This window comes from Wolffia australiana, chromosome 1, assembly GCF_029677425.1.
Source record: "Wolffia australiana isolate 7733 chromosome 1, ASM2967742v1".
Taxonomy (NCBI): Eukaryota; Viridiplantae; Streptophyta; class Magnoliopsida; order Alismatales; family Araceae; genus Wolffia; species Wolffia australiana.
Genome location: NC_135835.1, coordinates 18,782,591 through 18,805,799, shown reverse-complemented (window position 1 = coordinate 18,805,799; position 23,209 = coordinate 18,782,591). Strand labels below are relative to the sequence as shown.

Here is a 23,209-nt window from a genome sequence, read left to right as displayed (position 1 = left end):
TATGGATCGTCTCCGCAGGGAACGATGATTAAGGAATTACTTTCTTAAACAAGTGATGATCAATGAGCGATCGACAAAAACACAATTCAAGGATATGAGCGAGTGATATCGATTAAGAAGTGCTTAATTTATATGATAATATAACTTAAATAAAAGAGTAAGTGATTGTGACGGACACGATAATGAACGATGGTATAAACGAGGATAGTGGTTGGATATGAAATGGTACAATGGCAAGGATGGAGAGATGAGAGAGTGGGGACGTAAGTAAGTGAAGTGATAAATGAAACATTAATAAAAACTATAACTATGATAACGATGATGTTGGGAGAGAAACAATGTAAGGCGAAGACACCAAAAACTATAACTATGATAACGATGAACTTCCCCTCCTATTGGGAAGAGAGTGCCTGCGATATGATCACGGCGATTTGCGAGTGCCGGTAAGCTCCCCCTCTTCTCTTTTGCCTCTTCCCACACACCCAAGACACCAAGAACACTCTTGATGGATCTTAAAACTCACTCTCTTTCAATCAGCCTACACAAGTAGGAAGCAAGTTCAAGATGATTTTTACAATGATCCAGGCCTCTATTTATAGATCAGAGGGTATGGATAGAAAGAGGAGGGGAAGATCAAAAGTTATGACCGTTGGAAGTTGAAGCAATCCTAGCCTTTAATTTCCTCTCTCTCCTCATCAATGTCATTGGTTTTGTTCCAGTTAAGAAGTCAAAGCACTTGGTATTCTGTGGCTTTTTGTATTCCGTGGCTTTTCATATTCCGTGGCTTTTCATCTTCTGTGGCTTTTCGTATTCCATGGTTTTTTGTATTCCGTGGCTTTTTGCATTCTGTGTTACATGCACATGACAAAAGGACAAAAAACAAAGAAAAACAATCTATTTCTTGATGCTGACGTGGCGACACTTGGCGCGCCACGTCACTCTATGCCATAAAAAAACCAAAATACTTAAAATATCATATTAAATAAAATAAAATCCCAAAAAATACATATAAATATATATTTTGACTTAGAAAAATCATATCTTTCCAAAATTAATATCAAAAAATTCCAGAATAATTATATTCTGTCTCAAAATTTATATTCTTTTAGAATATATATTGTTAGGAAAATCCTAAAAAATACAAAAAATTCAGAAATTTGTTCAAAAAATAGATTTAATCATTTTAAGCTCAACAACATGCAAATATGAGTAATTTAATGCATAAAGACACATAACTATAATAATATAATGCACTAGAAATGCATGTTATCAACTACCACCCCTAGGATGATCGTTATCGAGAGTGAGACAACAAATATCATCTGCAAGAGATAATCCTAGATAGTTTGGCAATCTCTACTAACATCAGGATGATCACTACCTTGACGAGTGCCATATGGATGATCCCTACCACCCGCTTGATGATTACTACGGATATTCGAATGGCTGTCCCCAGCTACAAGATGGCCGCCACCAAACAACTAGAAAGACATCAGATAGTAGGACCACCCTATGATCACCAGGGCCTACATCGCGAACTGATCCCTGTCCAGTACCCAGCTTTGGGTGGACCATGCCGACCACCAATCCCTTATGTTGCCCTAGCCCAACATGGGCAAGGATGCCCCCATGCGCCGCCGATGCCTTACGCTCCGCACCTCCTGCGTTGCACACCTATGGGGGCCCACTCGCGCCCCAAGCCCATCATACTTCTTTCGTACCTGTCTTCCCCTACGTGCAGCCCACATCCTGTGTTGCCCTCCACATGCCGCCACCGCATGTCTACCAATCAGCCGTGCATACTTTGTATGCCTCAGTACACGAATGATGTAGGAACACGACTTGAGTCCACAAGGCTTGCTCTACTTGAAGGAGCTAAGTCGTGAATCCACAAAACTAGCCTCTCCAACCCTTAAGTCTACAAGGGGTTGTACTGGAATCACAAGCACACAAGCACTCTCTAACAAAGAGAATACTCAAGAGGGGAGAAACAACAAGGGTACATGGGGGCCTTATATAGGCCACAAAAAGTGCAGGGTCATCCATAGTGACTGTACCCATGACAAGACAAGTCAAAACATTGAGAAAAACAAATATGACAAGCTAAAACAGAGGATATGCAGCTTGACAAGCCTGAGCAGAGATATCCTGTAGATTTTGGGGCCTGTAGAAGCCTTCAGGAGATATTTTTGTGGCTCAAGAAGATATTGATGGGACAAAACAGAAGATATGCAGATTTGACAAGTTAGAGCAGAGATCTTGGCAGAAGAAGAATCTGGCAGAGGATTCTGTCAGAAGATATTGTCAGAGAAAATCCTATCAGAGATAATCTTGTCAGAAGATCTTGTCAGAGAAAATCGTGTCAGAGGATTTTGAAAGGCTCTAGGTATATTTCTGCTGATCTTGTCAGTTCTAGAAGAATCTCCTGCTTGGGCCACAACTTGCTAATGGGCCTCAGAAAATGGGCTTCTAATCTACATCACCTCACATGTGCCGCCAGTTCCTTGTAGGCAAAATGACCCACCAGCGCTGCCCGCGCCTTATGCATTGGCTACACACTCAATGACACCTTCGGGGTACTACCAGACCTTGGCGGCCTCACCACCGCCTACAACGCCCGTGCCATATGCATCCTTTGCGCCGCGAACACCTTGGAATTATATGCTCCACTCGCATCGCATGTGCCTTTGGCAATTTATACGCCCCCGTCCACATACCAGCCTTCTCACATTGCTTTGGAGTATGACACTCAGTATTATGAGCCCCCACAGAACTATGAGTATTACAATGGTCCACATTATGATGATTCCTATCCGCGATTGTTCGACGATGAGTATTATGATGATGTTGTAGAGCCTCCTCATAGACCTCCTCATAGGACCACTAGGAGGACTAGAAGAAGTTCTCGTAACACACCAGATGCACGTACATTCACAATTTCTACTGAGTCACCACCAGTTGCTTGTGTCCTTGCCACGCCTAAGCTAGATGAGCTTAAGACTGCCCATAGTGTTACTTCCTTGGTAGACCCACCGGAAGGGCTTCTACCACTATCGAGGATACAGTTTAATTCCGTTAATGAGCCAAGCGTAGATGCACTCGATGCTACGCCTACTGATGACCTCCTGGTAGAGACTCCGATAGAGACTCCACCACAACAGACCATTAGGGGTAGTTTACCTACATATTTGGAACTAGTAGAGCTTGATGTTACAAGATGTTACGATTTCCCAGAAGACCATTCGGAAGAGTTTCCTCTACTTGGGAAACTTCAGTTTACCTCTTTCGATATGCTCAAGCGAGCTAAACTCATGGCTAAGCCTAGTGATGGATTCCCGGACGAGCAGGCAAAAGAGCCTCTGCCACTAAAAACGCTACAATATACGATTCGCGTAGCTCTAAAGTTAGTTGAACCTTTCGTTATCTTTAGAGCCTCCAGAAGAGCTTCTGCCCTTGGTGATATTGCATCTTGGATTTAGTACCGATCTAGACTTAGAACCGCTTTTAGCCATGCTTCCTGTTTATATCCTAAGAGAGTTTATGGACGATTCACGATCACTACAAAAGTTTCTGCGCTTTACTGTCCTTACGATTGAGATGGTGATAACCGTGCTTTTGGAGCCCAGACTCATAGACCACAATCCCACAAATTGCTTTCACGAGATGAGGTCTGATGCACCTCTGTATTTCCTTTACAATTGTGATATTTTATTTGTGAGGTACTTTTGGAAGCCGATGTGGCTTCTTCGAGATACACGAGTTGGTCTTATTATGACTTATCCCTCTGCCATGGATAGATAGATTGAGGCAGATTTCTCTCCCGTGTATTACTCAGTATGTTGTGCATTTACAAGAGATTTCATGATGTGGGAATGGATTATTCCTTGGGCAGAGTTGATTATGTTCGATACCATGTACAGCCAAATACCACATAAGCCTCCTAACCTCACCCTCTAAGTCATGCATTTTAGGCTCAGATTATAGAGTTACATTTGAGCATCATGTGAGAGACTCATGTCATAACATTCATGTATGAATTGCATTCCAACATGAGAAGTATGAACTCGTTGTCGATTTACATCGGTGCCCAATCAGTTACTGTGAGGGTGACTTGCTTATGAATAGGTTGAGGCCTAATAGATACTCTTTAAGTGTCGCTACGATACTCTACGCTCATAATGCCAGGCCTTTCCCGATAGTCCGGATTCAACGTGCCCTACCTTGAGTCATACCGACCCATGCTGCCTCTTTTCTCCACCAGAAAGCTGTCCCCTTCTGGCCCTAGTAGTCTACATATATTTGTGAGTGAGTTTTCCAGTCCACCTTCTCTAGTTTGCGCCCCACTTAAGCATGGGAGCCTAGAGACGGTATTGGGGGAGATAATTAACGTTGCAGAGAAAGGCGGCACGCGACCACTATTTCTTATTCAATGGGAGGGTCTCCCCCCTAACGAAGGACTCTGTGATACAAAAGATGAGCTCTGGACATTCGGCCTGGTCTACCACCTCGAGGCACTGCAATTGGCCTCAAACTCGACAGTGCTTAGCTTTCCCCACGCTGGGGGATGATGGGGAACCATCTTGCTTCGAAGGGCCCCACGAACCACTTCATCGAGCGAGGGCTCATGCGTGACACCCATCCTTCGGAGTACCTGACCTCGTCAAGGTCCATAAAGGTTTGACGTTATCTTTCCTTATGTTTTCTTTGTTTAGTAGGCCTTGTATGTTGGCCGCATATGTGTTTGTTTTTGTTTATTTGCACGTGTTTGGACTGTTGTATGGACCTACACGTTTGCGCGTGTTATGCATGTGTGGGCATGTTAGTGTGTCTCTCTCTCTTATTAGGGGGCCCTCATTACTTTTAATTGGGCCTTATCCCCTTTATTTCTATGGGGGAAGGCCCATATTTACCCTTATAAAAGGTAGGGCCTGCCCATAGGAAGAGAAGAGAAGAAAGATTAAAGAAAAAGTGATTTTCTAAGGATATTTTCCCATATTTTTAAGTGTCTTTTTAGTTTTTGTCATATTAACAAAAATGCCATTGCAAAAATATATATATAGAGAGAGAGAGAGAGAAAAGAACCCTAGAGTTCGCCAGAAACTTCTGCCACATTCGCCAAAAACTGCCACTGCCTTCACCAAAAACCGCCGTAGTCGCCGTCTTTATCGGAGTTTTGTCGCTGCTGCCGACGTCTTTCCCGCCCGCGATGGCCATCTTTGCGGCCGACTGCGCCGCCGTCGCGGCCTTCTGGCCACTAGTTGCAGCCGCAGCCGCAGCCGCCGTACGCCGCAAGCCGCAACAGTTGTCGCACCCGTCATACCCGCGGCTTTCGCCAGAGGCCGCCGCAGCTGCCGTGGCAACAAGCGGCTGCCACAGCCACAGCTGCCATACCCGTGGCCGTCGGAGCCACCGAAGCCAACACAACCGCGGCTACTGCAACTGCCCGAGGTCGCCGCAACCCTAGCGGCCCCATAAATTGCTCGACCCTGCAGCAGTCCTAGAAGTCCCCGCAGCCCGCCACTGCCGCACCAACCCTAGCGACCGCTACAATGGCCTGTCGTAATCGTTAGCCGATAAGAGGGCAGCATATTGCATGACCATCTGGATCTACGCTAGCCGTGATCATTGCCATTGAACTCTTCGTCATCATGCCTGTCTCCGTGCATTGCCGCCTACTTGCGCTGCTGCACCTACCTGTATCGCCGCGCTTACTTGAGTCGTCACGCCTACTTGCGTCTCTACACCTACCTGCATTGTCATCACGCCTAGGTGTTGCTCGCCCTCCACTACTGTTGAATCAAACACTGCTTTGGCCTAGCGTTCCTAGTACGCTCATCAATTCCCTCTCGGCATTATATTATTTCTCTTAGTGCCTCCGAATGTTTTCTTCATTGTCGGGGTTAGATTTGTGATAGATAGGATTCACGTTTTGAAGATAAAGATTTCATTCAGTATGTCCTTGGTTGAGACCGTCAAAGACGTGCATAAATGCGGTAGTGGCTGAGTTCGCACCGTCGGCCTTCAATCCGACGTCTGGATCATCAAGAACCTAGTGGTATTCCCAAGTCGCACTTACCATAGCATACTGGTCATTGGTGTCCGTCGACGCCAGATTTGTACTTCTTAGTGATTCCATCGTTGCATCGCCATCACTCGCATTACGTCGTGTTACATCACTAATAGGAGGTATTTGATGTTTAGCTCTAACAAGTTGGAGTAGAGATATTCTGCAGATTGTGATGGAAATCTGTTAGAGGACTGTGTCAGAAGATCTTATAAGAGAGAAATCTGTCAAAGGATTTTGTGGGGCTACTTGTACTTTTATGCGAATCTTATCAGCTTCTAGAAGAATCTCCTTCTTGGGCCACTAGTTGCCAATGGGCCTGAGAAAATGGGCTTCTAGGCTACATCAGGTTGCCACATTAGTTCACATCAAACAGAGTGATAAGTACAAAAGGAGCAGCTATCGTTAGAGATGTGAGGGGAAGTATCAGAATTTTCATTTGCATTGAGTTTGAAAACTCATATTAGCCCTTGAGGTACAATTGATCTTCGTTTTCTCATGTCAAATTTGTTGGTGACAAAGCTTATTTTTTTGGCGCAATCAGTGTCAGAAATTTAATGATGGTGAGAATAAACATTGAGGAGAATGTTCCAGGAAAATAACAATTATTAAAACATGTATCAACATCAAATTTTCTTATATAACATCTTTGAGTAGAAATATCAATATGTAGGCCTTTTAATCCTGGGTCCAACCAGGCCTAGACCTAGGTCTTCGAGGCTTAATAAAAAGCCAAAACAGAAGTGGGCGTGACAAACCAGTGATAAGCCAAAAATAGGGGTGAATTTTTTAATTTTTAAACCCCTTGTCGTTGTTAATTTTAGCTTATACAATAAATTTATAAAAACCCTACTTAAGATGTGTAGTGATAAGTAAAGGTATCGTCCAAGGGAAGCTAGTAAGGTAGTTCAATTGATAATCTTCTTGAATAATTTGACCCTAATTAGAGTTATTTTCATCTTCAATGAAGATCAAATCACCTAATTAGATGAGGAATTTAGAAAGGGAGGTAGGAGAGATGAGAGGAATGGAAGAAATGTGGGCTCTAAATTGCCTTCTTTGATCCAAATAGAAGGGTCAAATGGGTCAATTAGAGAGGTTGATAGAAAAATTTTGATTTGATTTTGGTCGGTTTCTTAAGTTTGATAATTCAAAAATAGCTACTCTATTGGATAATGAAATGGAAAATTTAATCTCCTAGAATGTTGACCCTTTTTATTAGTTTTTTTTATAGTTTTCTTTTATATGCACTTGGAATAGCTAGTAAATCTCTCAATTTCTCCTCTCAATCTTAGTCAAAGCTTGTACATTCCGCTCAAGCCAAGCGATTTAGAAATTCAGACAGGGATCAAGAAGAACGATTAAGAAATTCAACTAACAACACCCAAAATACACCAAAAGTTCAAATACAAAGAAGGAAAAAGTACCAAATAGGTTGATCCAAGCTGGCACTCCTCTCTGTCTTGCAGCTGTGATAGAGCACCATCAAGAATGAACCTCTCCTCTCGAAATTTGGCTTTCATACTTAAGTTAAATGGTAAAAATTACCATTTTACCTCTAATTAGTAATTAATTTTTATCTATCAATGTAGGCTTGGTCTCAATGATCCAACTGTACAGATAGAAAGAGGGGATCAAAACGAGCAAATCCATAAAAAAATCATCGCAATCAAACTTCTGGATCAAAAGTTATGAATAAATGAATTTAAACCAATATTAGCCATTGGATTTAAATCCATTTATTATAATTTTTTTTAACCTGCACGTTGAGGTGTTGTCCTCTAATTGGCCAGCGATCTTTCAACTTCTCCAGGCGGGTGCATTCTCGTTGCGCCACGTACCCCCCTGGCGAAAATATAAACAAAGAAAAATTTCAATCGTCGCGATTTGTGTGCTTTTTGATACGCACGTAGGTGTGCGTTCCTTCTTCACTCTTTCCATTCAGAATTTGCCACGTCATCACCCGTGCACGTGCATTGTACGCGCCGTGAGGGTGGTGAGCTTACCTCCCGACACTGGTCCTCATCAAGCGCCATTGGATTCTCATCCGACGGACACGATGAGGCCACGTCGGTCGTTCGAAAACTTTCCTACGCTTTTGTAAAAAGATCCTTCTTAAAAACTGGAATTGCCATATGGCGCCGCCCACAGGTAATTGTGTATATGCCCTTTGCGCACTCTCTCTCCTCTGGTTTTTTTCTAAAAATATTGAAACAAATATTAAATCATTTGCAATAAAACCCTAGAAAAATTTAAATGAAATCTTTATGCCTGCAACCACAACCGAGAGCTGTTTTTGAGGGCATCATTGCAACAAAAATTTACGAAAAGCCCTTCAAAGTTCGAAAATAATTTTAATACTCATTTTTTCCTTATAAATATATCTTTTTTCTTAATAAAAATGTATTTCTTCCTCAAATAAATCTCAGAAAAATCCAATAACATCCTAAAAAATTCTAGAAAATTCACTGATTCATCCTTGTACTGATAATTCTCTAAATTAAATATTAAACTTGCCATTTTCATTCAAAAATAATTAATTCAAGATCAAATAAATCCCTTAAAATTCATAATAATTAACAGAAATATAGGGAAAAATCAAGAATCACTTGGAAACATTAAATTTATGTAAATATATGACAACAAGCCCATTTTAAGCTCGTTAAATGCATAAAATTGTGCTAATAGCATGAAATAAAGACCAAATTTAGGGTGTTATCAACTAGCTAAAGAACAAAACTATGGTGACTCCGCTTAATGACAAGGCTCACTAAAGGTCTGATCAAAATGAGTTAAATGGTTAGGAAACAATCCTTCAACTAGGACACAGAAAATCCAGCTCTAAGATGAATTTCAAGAATGGCGACTAGACACAGCCAGATTGGGGTTGTACTTGCCAGAGAGCCTGTTAGATGGTTGTCCCTCCACTGGATCTTGGAGAACCTTCATTGCTCCTGCCCAATCAGGTAATAATAGCCCAATCCCGCCCTTATTTGTAGAATTGGAGTCTCGCCCTGAATAGGGCCCCGATCATGCTTATTTTCTGACACTTCATCTCCTTAAGTATCTCTTGGAAAGGTTTGTATCACAATCAACTTCTTTGTTTAAGAGGGAATAAACACACCTCAGTGTATTCTTCGCAAAAAGTAATCACACCTGAATGTAACAGAGAATCATAAAGGAAGTTGTGTACATAAAGTTTTCACTTCGCTGGTGAGAGCTTCACTTGGCAACTCGAGGTCCAGACTACATCATCAAGTCCTTTCCTTGAATCCCCTTTGTGACTACGATAGATTGGGTATTGTGTCATTTTCCTTCTAATATTAATTATATCATAGGGAAGTTACTCTACCTCCCGGACTTCTGCATTGAAAGACAAATAATAAGTTTCCTCTATGTAAAAGAAATCAAGTACAGTTAATATTGGCATGGTAGAAGCCTCACCTTTTCTCCAGTTATTTGAATGCTTTTATAGTGAAAAAAATATATAGCTTGAAGTCTGTTAAAGTCTGTGAATCAAAATGCAGCCAAGGAACAAGCAATGGCAGTCTTCCTTGTTGCCTGAACCCTGGAAGTCAAGAAAAAAAAAATGTTACAGAGAAGCCAGAAGTTAAAATCATGTCACACCTTTAAGTCTCGCTCTCCCATTTTGATTGGTTAAGGACATCTTTCAATTTTTTTTATAACAGTGCGTTTAAAAGAGACTCTCAATGAGATTTCAGGAAGGATGGACTCAAAGAAGGCATGCGACTCTGCCCCCAATAAATTGTACCACGTAAAAAGAGAAGACCAGTTAAAATTTCATCCAAAACAATATATTCATACAAGGATACTCGATGACTATTCCTATTAAATGAAGGGTCATCTAGTTTCAGATGCGACCCTGTAGGTTTGTATGCATTTCTCTTAAATTGCAGTCGTGGTTACTATGTTGCAGAAACTACCCCATAGATTTGTGCTTTGGTGTCTATCAAAATTGCAGTCAATAAAATCTCCGGTTATTCAAATAATGACTTCCAGGCACACGTATGAGGTATACGTAAACTAGTAGAGGGAGGCTAAATTCTGAAGACAATTATAACATAGAGCAGACAGAGGGAGCTTAAATTCAGAAAGAACACAATTGCTCGAGACAGGAACCTCCTGGTGTGATTTTTCATGAATCCTTGACACTCATTGGATACAAGTGTTTTAGGATTCTTTTAGTCTGACTAGTCACAAGGAGGGAGTACTGATAAGGTCCTTCCAAGGACGTTACTGGAGAAAGAGGCAACGGAGATTGCAAGACGCACTCGCACATGCCAGTGCTATAAATAAAGGGCCAGGCAAGAGACCCTAGTCATTCAAGGTTTATATTGTCTCTGACTAGCTTGGGAGGCAGTTGTGAAGGTTGGATGCAGTGGAGGCCTGCGACCAGAAGGGGGAAAGTCTACAAAGCCATCCATTGTGTCTGACTAGCTTTCTATCTTTGTTTCATCTGATCTCTACCTTCTAAATAATCTTAGATTGATAACCGTTTGTGTCAGTGATGAGTACTATTCTTCTGCATTGCTTAATTTCTTTGGAAGGACATTTATGTTCACCGAGTCCATTAAGTGAATGCCACAAATGTTTGACTGCATAAAACAGAATAAATAGAAAAAAAATGAATCAACAGATTTCATCATTTGACAAACAGCTTCATGGTCCCAAACCGAATGACAAGTAGGAGAAGAAATAAGTAGGATAGACCATTTTAAATAACCCAAAGACAAGAATATTAGAAAGCAAAGGAAACATAGAAATATGCCTCATACCGTACAAAAGCCACATCAAGGTCACGTCAGGTAACATCTAGAGAGACAATCATGTCTTTTTCTTCATGTTTTCAGGATAGTTGTTGCGATAACATAGGTCCCTGAAACCTTCGAACCAAAAAATCATGCGATGGAAGCCCAGATCATAATCAGAAACTCATGAAGATACAATCCTAGAATCCTAACAGCATTTTAAGTACCTTTCTGACATCTGGACCCATCAAGTATTGTGGATTTGTAGTTGCCAGTTGAGGGGGTGAAATAAGCGTTAAAGGTTATCCAGTTTCCACACAAAAAGAAGAGGCTGTGTTTTCTGATTCACTGGCTCTGTGGCCCTTTTATTCTTTGTGCTCTGCTCGCCTGAATCTTCCTCATGTCGCTCCTATCATCCGCCCCTAATGTCATCCCTAAATCACCATTTACAGGTGTAACTTATTTGCTTTCAATCTTGCAGAACTGTTCCTGTTCCTAAAGTTTTGCCAGTTGTAAGGAATATACCTCACTTTTCCTTTACCATCTCATTGAGAACATTGAATAGCAACTCCTTATCTCCCTCCCCATGGTTGAGATCAATGAGAAGCTTTGCTGTCTCAGCATCAATCAAACTGCATCCACCTACAAGTTTCTGCAAAATATCATTCAGTTCTCCTCTCATTCCTTCCTCAACCATCCCCCTAATGAGAGAAAGGGTGCAGATGGCATTGGGAGCAAAGCCATCTTCTGCCATCCTCTTGTACATAAGAAATGCATCCTGCACTTTTCTCGCCCTGCAGTACCCATGAATGATAACATTGTAAGCAGCTTCAACATGCTTCTTCCCTCCTTGAACCACTGATTCAAAAACTCTGTGGGCTTCATCCATCAACCCCCTCATGCAGAATCCCTTGATGAGAGAAACTGAGCTCTGAAGATCAGCGTCCCTACACCGGTAGATCAAGACATCATAGCTAATTTCCTCAGTGATGGGCTCTTCATACATCAGTCTGAACAGCAGCCGCCTCGCCTCGCGGGATCGAGCTTTTCGACTCAACCCGTTTATAAGAACAGTGTATGTGACAACATCAGGGAGGATTTTTTTCATCACCATCTCATCATGCAACTGCAGCGCATGTTCTACCTCTCCTTCTTTGCAGTACGCGTCGATCAACGCAGTGTATGTGACTTCATCCGGGGCAATGCTCCGGCTCAACATCTTGTTGAAAAGCTCATGGGCTTCTGCCACGCTCCTCTTCTCACAAAAGGCTCTGATGAGAGAAGAGTAAGTGAACTTGTCTGGGGAGATACCCTTCCCAGTCATCAGTTCAGCCAATGAAATTGCCTTCTCCAACTCCCCTTTCCTGCAATAAGCAGCAAGGATGGATCCAAAAGTCACTGCATCCAGCACCAGACCCTTTTCCTCCATCTCCTTAGCAATCATCAATGCCTCTTCAACTCTTTCTCCCAAGCAATACCCATTGATGAGAGCATTATAGGCTGGGACAGCCGACCCAAAGCCATTTCCTTCCATCTCCTTCATCACCCTGTGGGCTTCTTCCAAGCACCCTCTCTTGCAGAACCCATCAACGAGAGCAGTAAATGTCACTTCATTGGGAGAAAGCCCCCTGTTCTTCATTTGCTTCAGAAGCTCCATGGCCTGGCCCAAGTTCCCATCTCTGCACAATCCGCTAATAAGAGAAGTATAAGTGAAGACATCAGGGGCAACCCCATTCCTGGCCATCTCAGAGAGAACAGCCAGGGCCTGCTGTACATCACCCTGATTGCAATACCCACCAACCAGAGTGTTGTAAGTCACTTCATTGGGGCTAAGACCGCTGCCCAGCATCTCCTTCACCAGTCTCCAGGCCTCTCTCATCCTCCCTTCCAAGCACATCCCATGAACAACAGCGTTGAAGGTGACAAGACTCGGCTGCAACCCCTTGTTCCTCATCAAACCCAGCAGTGATTCAGCCTCGTCCGTTCTTCTACACCTGCAATGAGCGTCGACCAGCGTGTTGAAGGTCACCACATTGGGCAAACAACCTTCTTTCTCCATCTCCCGGAGCAATTCCATCCCTCGGTTTATATCCCCGGAGGAGCAAAACCCACGAATCAAAATGTTGTAAGAGTAGACGTTCAGAGAAATTTTTGATTTCTTCATGTCCTGGCAGAAGGAATCGATGTCGACGGAGCTCTTCCTGCTCTTGAACATGGCGTCGAGGATAGAGTTATAGGCCAGCACCCCGGGAGCTAAGCCCAGAGACTTGGTCAGGTTCAGCGTGGCCACGGCCTCGGAGACCATTTGAAGGGAGGAGTAGGACTTGACGAGCAGGTCGAAGGCCGCCGACGACCCGCGCTTGCCGCAGAGAAGATGGGTATCGCTTAAAACTTGAAAGATCGCTGCACAATCCAAGGTAGAAGAAGAAGAAGTAATGAAGTTTTGGGCGATGATCAGGGCAGGAGGGAAGAGGCGGAAAGAAGAGAGGAGATGGAGAGCGGCGCATTGGGCACGGAGGGAAGAGCGGAAGAAGAGATGGGGTTCGACCCAGGAAAGGAATTGAAGGGCGAGGGATCGGTGGAAGCGTGCTTGGAGAAGCGTCTCGAAGGTGGCTTCTGCGGTGAACTGTTTGGAAAGGCCGTCGAGGGGATGCCCGCGTCTGAGCAAGGCGAGAGCCCTCTCTGCCAATTGCCGGTGGTGGTAACGATGCGGGTTTGAAGCCGCCGTTGATCGCATGATGAGCTTCACTTCCTCGGCAATGGCAGCCGTCTGGTATCACGACTAGAGGAAGGAAACGGGTCGGTTTTAACTTGGGTAGTAACGTAGCGCCGTCCGTTCCGTTTCTAACATTCATCAGTCATCCGTTCAAAGTTCTGACCTTGGGAGGGGAAGGTAGAGAACGGAACAGATGACGAAACGTGACGGACGGTGACGTGGCAAAACTTTCATCACATCACCGTCCTGTCACGCGTCACAGCATGTGCTAAAAAAACCATCATGTTCCCATCCTTGTCCCTCCATAGGGCGTCCCGTCACATCCTCGTCACCGTGACGGTGTCACCGTCACCGGTGACATGAATAAAACCCTACTTCAACGGAGGGGTATATCTCCAATTATTTATAGGCGGCGTGGGTTTGTGCACGAAAAAAAAAACAGGGACTTCTGTGCAAAATGCCAGGAAATCGAGATGGCCATGAGGCAAAATCTCATTAAAAATAGTGATTTTTATTGTATTTCTGTCAATTTTAACTTTTCAAAAATTCCGTCACGGCCGTCATCCGTGACTGCCATTCCGTCACATCACGCATCCTGGTCACCCCGTCACCGGCACGTCCCCGTCACGACCACTTCGTCATTCGTCATCGTCACAGACCCCTAAAACTGTCACCGTCACCGTCACGTCATCCGTCACGTTTCTGTCTCAGTGACGTGACAGGTGATGCGTGCTGATCCCTAGAGGAAGAGGACGAAGGCTTAGTGTTCTTGCCTTCATGAGTCAATCTCTTGGATAAATAAAAAATAAATGCAAAACATTGATAGTTATCCCTGTTTGAGGATTTGGTGTGGGGCAGTGTAGCTAGCTCCAAGGAGCATGATCTTCTGGGATGGGATGGTGGGAGGGTTTAGGATGGTTTTCATCTCGTCCCAGGTCCTAATTTCTGGGTCATCCGAAAGTGTCATATCTCTGGACCATCATGTCCAGAACTGTCTTGTCTAGAAACTGTCCTGTCCCAAAACAGACTCGCCTTTGGCATCGCAATACTGTCTGACATTCGGATGGAAAATGCTTGAAGTTCTGAATCATAGAAGTTCTAAAATTTGAGAAAAAACCATAAAAGGTAATCTGTGTACATTTACCATTGTCTGGTGTCCAATGTCTGCAGAAAGGGACGATTTTTTGATCTGGGAACAAAAAAATGTCTTGTCCTTGGATTCGTAGACAAAATTCTGTCTCATCTGATGTCCGTGTCTGTGGGCCTTAGTTCTGACCTTCATCAATCATCTATTGGATGAACAAAAAATAAATGCCAAATTTCAAAATATCTCTTTTTGAAACTTCAGTGTAGCTTCATGGTTCTGTATTTAGTTTCTTAAGCACTTATTTCTAATTGCCTAAATTTTTTACTCCATTACCTTGTTCTGTTATTTGAGAAGATGTTTGACGACACTATTTTTTATCTGAAAAAGAGTTTATTTCATTCTTTATAGTTTTCTTTGACAATCATAAGTTCATCCTCATTACGTAGCTGATTGGGCATCTCTTGCATTGTGTGATGGATGAAAGGTTGACATCCTTCTTTTGTTTTGAGAGAGAAGGGGAGTAAATCATTTGTTTTATTACAAATTTATTTTATTTATAATCAATCTTTGATCCACCTTTTTCAATGAAAATAAAAATGGATTCTGATTGCATAATATTTCTTTCTTGAAAATGTCTGCACCAACAACCTGGATTTTATGCGGCCAAAATTTGGATAAAGTGAAAGAAGATAATCAATTTGGGTTTACGTGCTTTTTTTTGCACCATGCTCACCTTCAAACTCCCAGAGAGGGGCATATAAATGGTCCACATGCATCCAGAATTGACTTTGAAGAAAGAGAAAGTCAAAGAGGTTACTACCCTTTATGGGTTTTGGGTTTCAGGCGTTTTGAGTTTGTGATGTTGAGTAGGAGAAAGAAATACAATGGACATAAGTATAAATCTGTTCGAAGGAGAATTATGACCTGTGACTGTGTGTACTCATGTATCCCATTTTACAGCATTCTTTTTGAAAAATTATCTATGACCAGAGCTAATCTTTTCCCAGGTGAACCAAAAGATCCCCTTGCCACGTGGAAGCCAATCCAAGACTCAACAAATATTCAGGAAGAAGATGAAGAGAGTCTTAATGCCAAAGATGCTTTCATACCCTCAACACCATTTGAGAGAGAGAGAGAGATGGAGAAACATGTCAAAATTGGTATATAGATCTGGAGAGATGTGGAAACTGTCTTCCTCCTTTCCATGGGTGATTAAATGAACATTTTAAAAAAATAAGTATATGTGTCTTACAACACCATTTAAGTTAGGCATAATAAAAATGGAACACAGAAAAGGCCAATCAAACCAAAAATGAGATGTGTCACTCTTATTCTCTCTCCCTTCCTTTCCCTCTCTTCCCTATTTATTTGTCTCTTCTGTTATGGAGGTGACAAAAATAATGAAGATAAAAATGTAAGTTTACATTGACCAATAAAAGTATAAGTAAATATAAAAAATATATTTCCAAATTTTATAATAATTTATCAACTCCATTATCAATTTATTGGACCATTCTTATTTTGAGCTCTCTCCCTCAGGTAAATTCAACATTTCCTCTTTAGTGTCCCTTCATGCAGTAGTAGAGAACGTTCCGTTCGTGTCACTAGGATTTTTTTCTAGAATTCCTTCCATACTCTTCTTCCCCCTTTACATTTTGGTTGCAGATAGTGCCTTCCTCTTATTTTAGCTCCCACCAATGAAGAGTACTTGGATTTGTCCTTCTGAAGGTTCTTGTCAACTGACTAAATTTGAAAGTGCTCAATTTCTAGTTTAGCTGCATACAGTGCCTTGATATAATACCCAAAACCAAACAGCCTTCACCGATTTAACATAATTCATTTTGAAGCATCTTGTGGTTGTCATACCAAGCATGGAGGCTCCCTACCCTATGTTGGAACCAACCCTCGTCAACATCTACTTCAAGTTTGGCATCACCTTTAAGTAAGCTATCTCTTAGGACCAGTCACATTTTCAGGTTGTGATTGAGGTGAAACTTTAAATGGTTCTCTCAGCAAAAGACTTAGAACATAATTCTAAGGATACTTGAAAAATGATAATAAAATCACCTTGGAATGGATTAGATTCTTGATAAGCCTGGAATGTTGAATCTCCTCTTTCCTCCCTATGATCATTATTACCAAGACAAGGGGAGAAAAGAGAAGAAGATTGGGAACTTGAAGCATTCTGGCCTGTGTGATTTTTGTTCAGGGTCTTATCCTATTTATAGCTAATCAAATTTATCAACAAAACCCCCAAAACTTTAGGTATTCTTCTGACATATAAAGACTATTGGCATCTGACATTATTATATATCAGTATATATAATAATGAATCATGAATTTATTTAACCCAATCAATAGGTTGAATTTCCAGCATGTGGGATGCCAAGCGATACCTTGTTCTTTAGAATATACAAAGTAGCATAATGACCATCTCATATAACCTCACTGTGATCAGTATGTATGTATAGTAAATGATTTGTTTGATGCTCCATTGATGACTTAGGATATGGTCAATTGTCAAACCCTAATTGATCATCTGAGTTATTCCTAATGTGCCAGGAAATCATCGGGGAACTTTTTACTATTATTTCGCTTTTTTGGCCAAGAACTTCATTGCATCATATTCATTGAGTTGTCTCATATTTAGCTGAAGGTATAAGATCCTATCTTGAGCACTATTCATCTAGGTGAAATTAATTTTTTCGCCCGAGCTAAGACAGTTTGAAATTCCATGAATGGGAACTCATAGTTCTTAATCAAAGTAAAATAGTCCATCCACAATATGCCTTTGGTGTCTCAAGTTTAACGACCACTTACACAACCAAGACATGAATCAAAATGACTGAAAGTATGGTATAATACCATTCCCAACTTCACACTAATCATGATAGACATGCCAGAAGCTATAGTCGTGGAGACAAAAAAAAGCTTTTGAACAAGATAAAAAGGTTAGAGAGACATAGAATATACTGATGGATTTTTTAATATAATAAATAATTTTGAGCACCTAGAACTTACACTTTTTAGTAATGACTTGTGACTTATGACTTACCTGGTCAATTATGTAGATTAAAATACCAAAAATAAAGTTGATAATAACAATAATTATTCTAACCCTATGTATACTTGGCAGAAGAATGGGTAGCAATCATATCATCATCAGCCTTATAATTGTACTAATTGGGTACAACCAGCTAGGGAAACAAGGCATCCATTTTACACCTCAATTCATTTCTGATAAGGTACAGCACTAGCAGTAACTATTGTTGCCATACTGATTCTTAGCACCATCTTCCTCCTAACTCCTTACGAAAGTCATATCAGTGGGTCCTCATGCATCTAGAGTTGACTCTTAAGAAAGAAGAAGTCAAACAGTTTACTTCCATGTATAAGATTGGGTTTTGAGTTTTTAATAATTGGATTTCTCTATGTGTGTACTGAATTATTGATAGTATGACCAAGTTTGTAATGTTGAGTAGGAAAGAGAAATTCAATGGACAAATGTAACAATATTTCTGAAAAACCTGAAGATTTTATAAGTAAACTCATACATTCCATTTTTTAACATTTTCTTGTGAAATATTACTTATGGCTAGATTATAAATCCATATTCAAGCATGCAATCATACCATTGGACTGATATTATCCTCGTTTAGTTATTAATTCATATTTCATGCATTAGTTGGGCAATTTTAAATAATTAAAAATAAAAATTTTCTTACAGTTTTAAAATAATTTTCAGGCCCAATAGTTATGGCTCAAATCATGTCTTAACATAAATAATTTTAATAGGTTTAATTCTTCTCTAAAGTTGGTTAGTTTATGTCTTGAGGAGCTGAATTCAAATTTAAATAATAATATAGAAAAGAATAATAAAGAGGTCATTTTAGCTGAATGCCAATGATTGACCCTGCTAGGCCTGTCAACACTCTAGCTAGACATAGGTTAGGGAGTGCATAGTACTCAAGCCCGTCATAGTTTGTGAGTGCTGGTGAATAAGTAGTATCAGCTGTAATAACATCCAAAATATTGTACCAATATCATGCATAATCATAAATATCCACATCTAAGTGTCCATATTTGTAATTTATTATGATTTCAGCTGATTAAAATTTCATTCAGTGTGAATTTATGAATCTTCTAGATTATATGGAATTTTTACAGATGTTCTCAAATTTAGATTCATGAAGGAATTAAATTTACATTGCAAAGATTATTTATTTGGAATTACTAAAGGTGTTTGCTAATTTTTATGGATTTTTTCCCATATTTTCTCAAATTTTCCCACACCAGATTCTTAGAGAAATTACTTTCTTATTGTGGAAGGCAAGATGAGTGGGCAACAGCTGGATTCGAGAGAAAATGAAGAAATCGGATGGTCATGATTCATAAAATTTCAAACCTTGATATCTTAAGATCTGACCGTCGACTCGACATGAAATTTTCACAGTAGTTTTGTCTTTTCCTGATCTTTCCATCCATTAGTAGGATTTGTAAAACAATATTGGGAAAGAGGGGGGAACACTTTGAAATTTCCCCAATCCTAGTTGGCCAGGAATAACACGTCAAGCTTTTGAAGTCAAAACTTTCTACAGTTCTTGAGTTATCTTGTGAGCTTCTTCTTCACCTCTTGATCTTCTTGTATGTTGCCAAAGCGCTGAGCATGCACAAAATATTTATGCTCGAGGAGGAGTTATTGAGGGGAGAGCATCACCTTAGTTTAATATTGCAATCTAAAAACAAAAAACGAGATTTTTCATCTACCATTACCAGGATCTTATTTAGATTGAATCTATTGTTATGTACATCGTATTCAGGACTTCTATTCAGTTTCCCTTCAGGATCTTGCTTCCCCCAAGGGAGAATCAAGATGAAGAAAGGGTAGGATTTCTTTCTCTCCATTTCTCCACTTAGGTATTGAATTTTTCAGGTGCATCAAGCCCTAAGCACCACAACCATTCTCATCATTCGTTCAGCTTATCTGAATCTTCAGGAGAAGGTTCAGATCACTTGACCCCCACATCTCTCCTTTTGCATTCTTTCTCACTTTATTAGGTATCCCATTTCTTTGTTCATAATTTATATTTCCTAGAACCATGAAATAGATTCAGATTTTGAGGACAGTAGCTCCCTGTGGATCGACCCCTTTCTCATTCTATACTTTCTATATTTTGAAAAAGGGAATTTCATAAATTTGATGCATAATCTTAAATCTAACGACACAATTAAACTTACATTTAATCACACCATTTTTAGGATTACCAAGCTGCAAAGGAGTCCATCGAGCCCCATTCAAGTCTCCCACAAAAGGCGTCCAAGGCCTAGAATTAAGGTAGCCAATTGTGCATGTGCGCCGGGAAGGCAGATAATTTAATTCAGTATATTGACTAGTTCAAGATTTATAAAGGAACTGTGTTGTTAAATTTTTTGATATGGGACTACCACTTTACAGCCTTCTTTCAGCTCTGTACTAGGCTAGGGTGGGCCCAGCAAGGCGTGATCTAAAGAAAAGAATAAAGAAATCAGTGACCAGACTTTAAACCAACCAGGCTTGAAAGCCTGCATCGATTTGTATCTCACTATTATTTTATTTGTTTTTTATTGTAAGCTCCTGATTGGCCGCGGTCACCCATGAGGATGGCGACATCCCTCGATGGATGAATCAGAAGAAGAGTGTTTGACAGGTTGTCTGACATGGCCATTAACGAGGCCACATATATGGCACAACAGCTTTTGGATGATTTGTGAAGGGGATTGGACAGGTTGTCAAAGCACTAGGAAAGATCTGACAATCTCTGTCCCTGGCCATTGTTATCCTTTGGTCGGATGGAAATTTCTAGCTGAGAGAGTTGTTAGATTCTATCCAATGATCACAAAAACCTCCAAGGCCACACCCCTTCCATCTATGGCATCCAAGACATTGAAAAGGCATCTCTTGCTCCAAATTCATCATCTTTTGACCAAAATTTGGCTAATGGTGGGAACCTCTTTTGGCAATAGGACGAGCAAGAGGAAAGGAGTGAGACCTCTCCTAGTGCTTTGACTAGCCATGATGGCGCCTTTGGAGCTCCAAAGCACATTGGAAGTGCACCAACACAAGCGAGAATGGATGGGACGCACAACAAAGTCACGCATCAGCAAACCATGCCCCTTCCTCAACCATCAAAATCAAGGTGTTTTGGTGATCATTTGAACATCTTTGGTAGATATTTTATGATTTGATGTTACTTATAATCTTAGATTTGATAAATTTGATCTGGAATCCGATTTGATTTGCATTTGCTAATTTAACCTCTTTGCGTAATTTTGACAACCATCTATCGGTGATGAATTCAAGTTAAGGGTAAAGTTACATTGTTGTAGGATTTGAGTTTAATCAATAAAATTTAAAAACCAATACTCACTTTAATGCACTTGATAGTGCATTAATAGGGTTTGCCTCCATTGGGAACGGATCTTAGGACAAAATATCTCTTGATTGGTGATGTGAATAGATGAAAAGGGATATGTATAGCGTAAGAGACAGCAGTAAGATAAAGATGGCGATTAGAGATAGGGATAATAACTATTTAATAAGAGTGAGATGAGTATTACCACGACTGGAAGAAAGAGATCATGAATGAAGAAAATGAAAACAACAGAGTGGGATAGACGAAGACATGAAGCGATAGCGATAAGATGAGATGATAACTAAAGGGAAACGATAATATGAAATAACTAACATATGGTTTCATATTTTAGCTAGGGTTTATAATAGGATAAGCGAGTTTGAAGATGAAACATGGTGGAGATGAGAGAATGAGATATTGGAAGGAAGGTGATGCTTGTAGGAAATGAGTGAGGCAAGAGATGGAGGAAGATGATGATTTAGGGTTCACTAGGTGGTTACAGAAGGAAACAAGTGATGAGATCTTGATGGCATGGATGATATATGATGTAGGTGAACAATGATATGTGGTGTGAGTGGTAGATGACAATGGATGGGGGATAATGGTGATGAAATGGATATGATCTACCTCAATGAATGTGTTGGAGAATAATCAATGTAAGGAAAGAGACTAACTTCAGATCCTTATGTTCCACCAGGACCATTACATCTTCCTGATACAGGTCTGCCTATTCCACTTCTCTATTGACCTTCAAAATTTCACTTCCTCCTAGTCTACCTCTCTAGGATGAAGTGAGCTTAAAGATGTCTTTTTACAACGATTGGGGGCTTAATTTATAGATCGAACCATATGGATTCAGGACAGAAAGAAAAAACCACCATCAAAATTTCAGCTCGATCAAAGTTATGGATTGTCGAATATCAAGCCTTGAAGTTGGAAATTCTTGGTCGTTGATTTAATCCAAAGATTTCTCTCTCCTCATCCTCATCTACACCATCATGTCATTTTTTTAAGGTTTTGTCTCATCGACATGTATTCAGAGACATGCACATACTAGTTGAAGCACTCAAAATGGAGCTAGCTGCTATTGAGAGACAACTATAGGATGGTTGGACATATGAAGCAGGGGAGCAACAACTTAGGCTACGTGAGAAGCTTGAGGATGCGATGCAGCGACATGAGATTTTCTACCTCCAGAAATCGCATATCCAATGGGTGTGAGAAGGTGATAGAAACACACATTTCTTTCACGCTTCGATTCGCCATAGAGCCTGTCCTAATTATACGATCCTGTTAGGGATGTATAGTCAGGACCCCACCCAGCTAGCGACTGCTGGCATTAAATATTATAGCTCACTCGTTGCCTCACAACTGATGACGAGAGTGAGGACCTACTCGCCACCATCCCTCACTTGGTGACCAACTAGGAAAACACATTACTCACAGCCTTTCTTATGCGAACACAAATCAGGGATGTAGTCTTTTCGTTGGGTAGGAACAAGGCTCCGGGACCGGATGGATTTCTAGCGGAATTCTATATCGCATGTTGGGATATCGTAGGCACGGACTTGGTGCTTGCCATCAAAGAAATCTTTACACGCAAAGTCCTACCTCGAAGTTAGAAATCCACTTTCTTAGCGCTAATCCCAAAAGTGGGCAACCCAACTTCATTTAGAGACTTTCGCCCTATTAGTCTTTATAATGTATGCTATAAAAGTGCATCCAAGATCCTTACAAATTGACTCAGGACCCTCCTTCATAGACTTATCTCACCTGAACAGTTCGATTTTGTGAAGGGTCGACAGATCCAAGACAATGTCATGCTCGTTCACGAGTTAGTCCAGTCACTAGACACTCATATTCAGGGCTCAAATGGCATCATCAAACTAGATATGGAGAAGGTTTTTGATCGAGTTGAGTGGAATTTCCTTACCAAAGTGCTACGTTGCTTTGGGTTCACCGATGGATTCATCGCTCTTGTGGGGATGCCTGCATTAGAGAGAATAATTTCTCTCTTTTGGTGGACGAAAACTCCACAGGTTTTTTCACGAGTACAAGAAATTTACAGCAAAGGGATCCCATCTCGCCCACCCTTTTTATATTGATGGAGCAGGTCTTTAGCCGATTGCTCACACGAGCAATCGCCCCCGGCCTCATCCAACCATATTTTATGAAAAGGGG

The 23,209-nt window shown here is 40.9% G+C and overlaps 1 protein-coding gene and 1 long non-coding RNA gene across 5 annotated transcripts; both read right to left on the bottom strand.

Moving 5' to 3' along the window:
- Window positions 1-7,415: 7,415 nt before the first annotated feature.
- Window positions 7,416-8,576, bottom strand: LOC144709747 (uncharacterized). Its single transcript, XR_013583098.1, has 2 exons — window positions 7,621-8,576; window positions 7,416-7,533 (listed from the first exon to the last, which is right to left on the bottom strand). It is a non-coding gene; the product is annotated as an uncharacterized LOC144709747 (long non-coding RNA).
- A 230-nt stretch (window positions 8,577-8,806) lies between these two features.
- EMB2745 (Tetratricopeptide repeat (TPR)-like superfamily protein) lies at window positions 8,807-13,645 on the bottom strand. Of its 4 annotated transcripts, XM_078583365.1 has the most exons (5): window positions 11,359-13,645; window positions 11,061-11,267; window positions 10,861-10,968; window positions 9,509-9,632; window positions 8,807-9,427 (listed from the first exon to the last, which is right to left on the bottom strand). In XM_078583365.1, exon 1 carries the CDS (start codon window positions 13,568-13,570, stop codon window positions 11,360-11,362), a length of 2,211 nt encoding a protein of 736 aa, XP_078439491.1. In that variant the 5' UTR covers window positions 13,571-13,645; the 3' UTR covers window positions 8,807-9,427; window positions 9,509-9,632; window positions 10,861-10,968; window positions 11,061-11,267; window position 11,359. The 4 variants fall into 4 exon arrangements, with proteins under 4 accessions (XP_078439491.1, XP_078439470.1, XP_078439483.1 ...); XM_078583344.1 differs by having other exon boundaries at window positions 11,061-13,644; XM_078583357.1 differs by having other exon boundaries at window positions 8,807-9,424; window positions 11,061-13,644.
- Window positions 13,646-23,209: the final 9,564 nt, after the last annotated feature.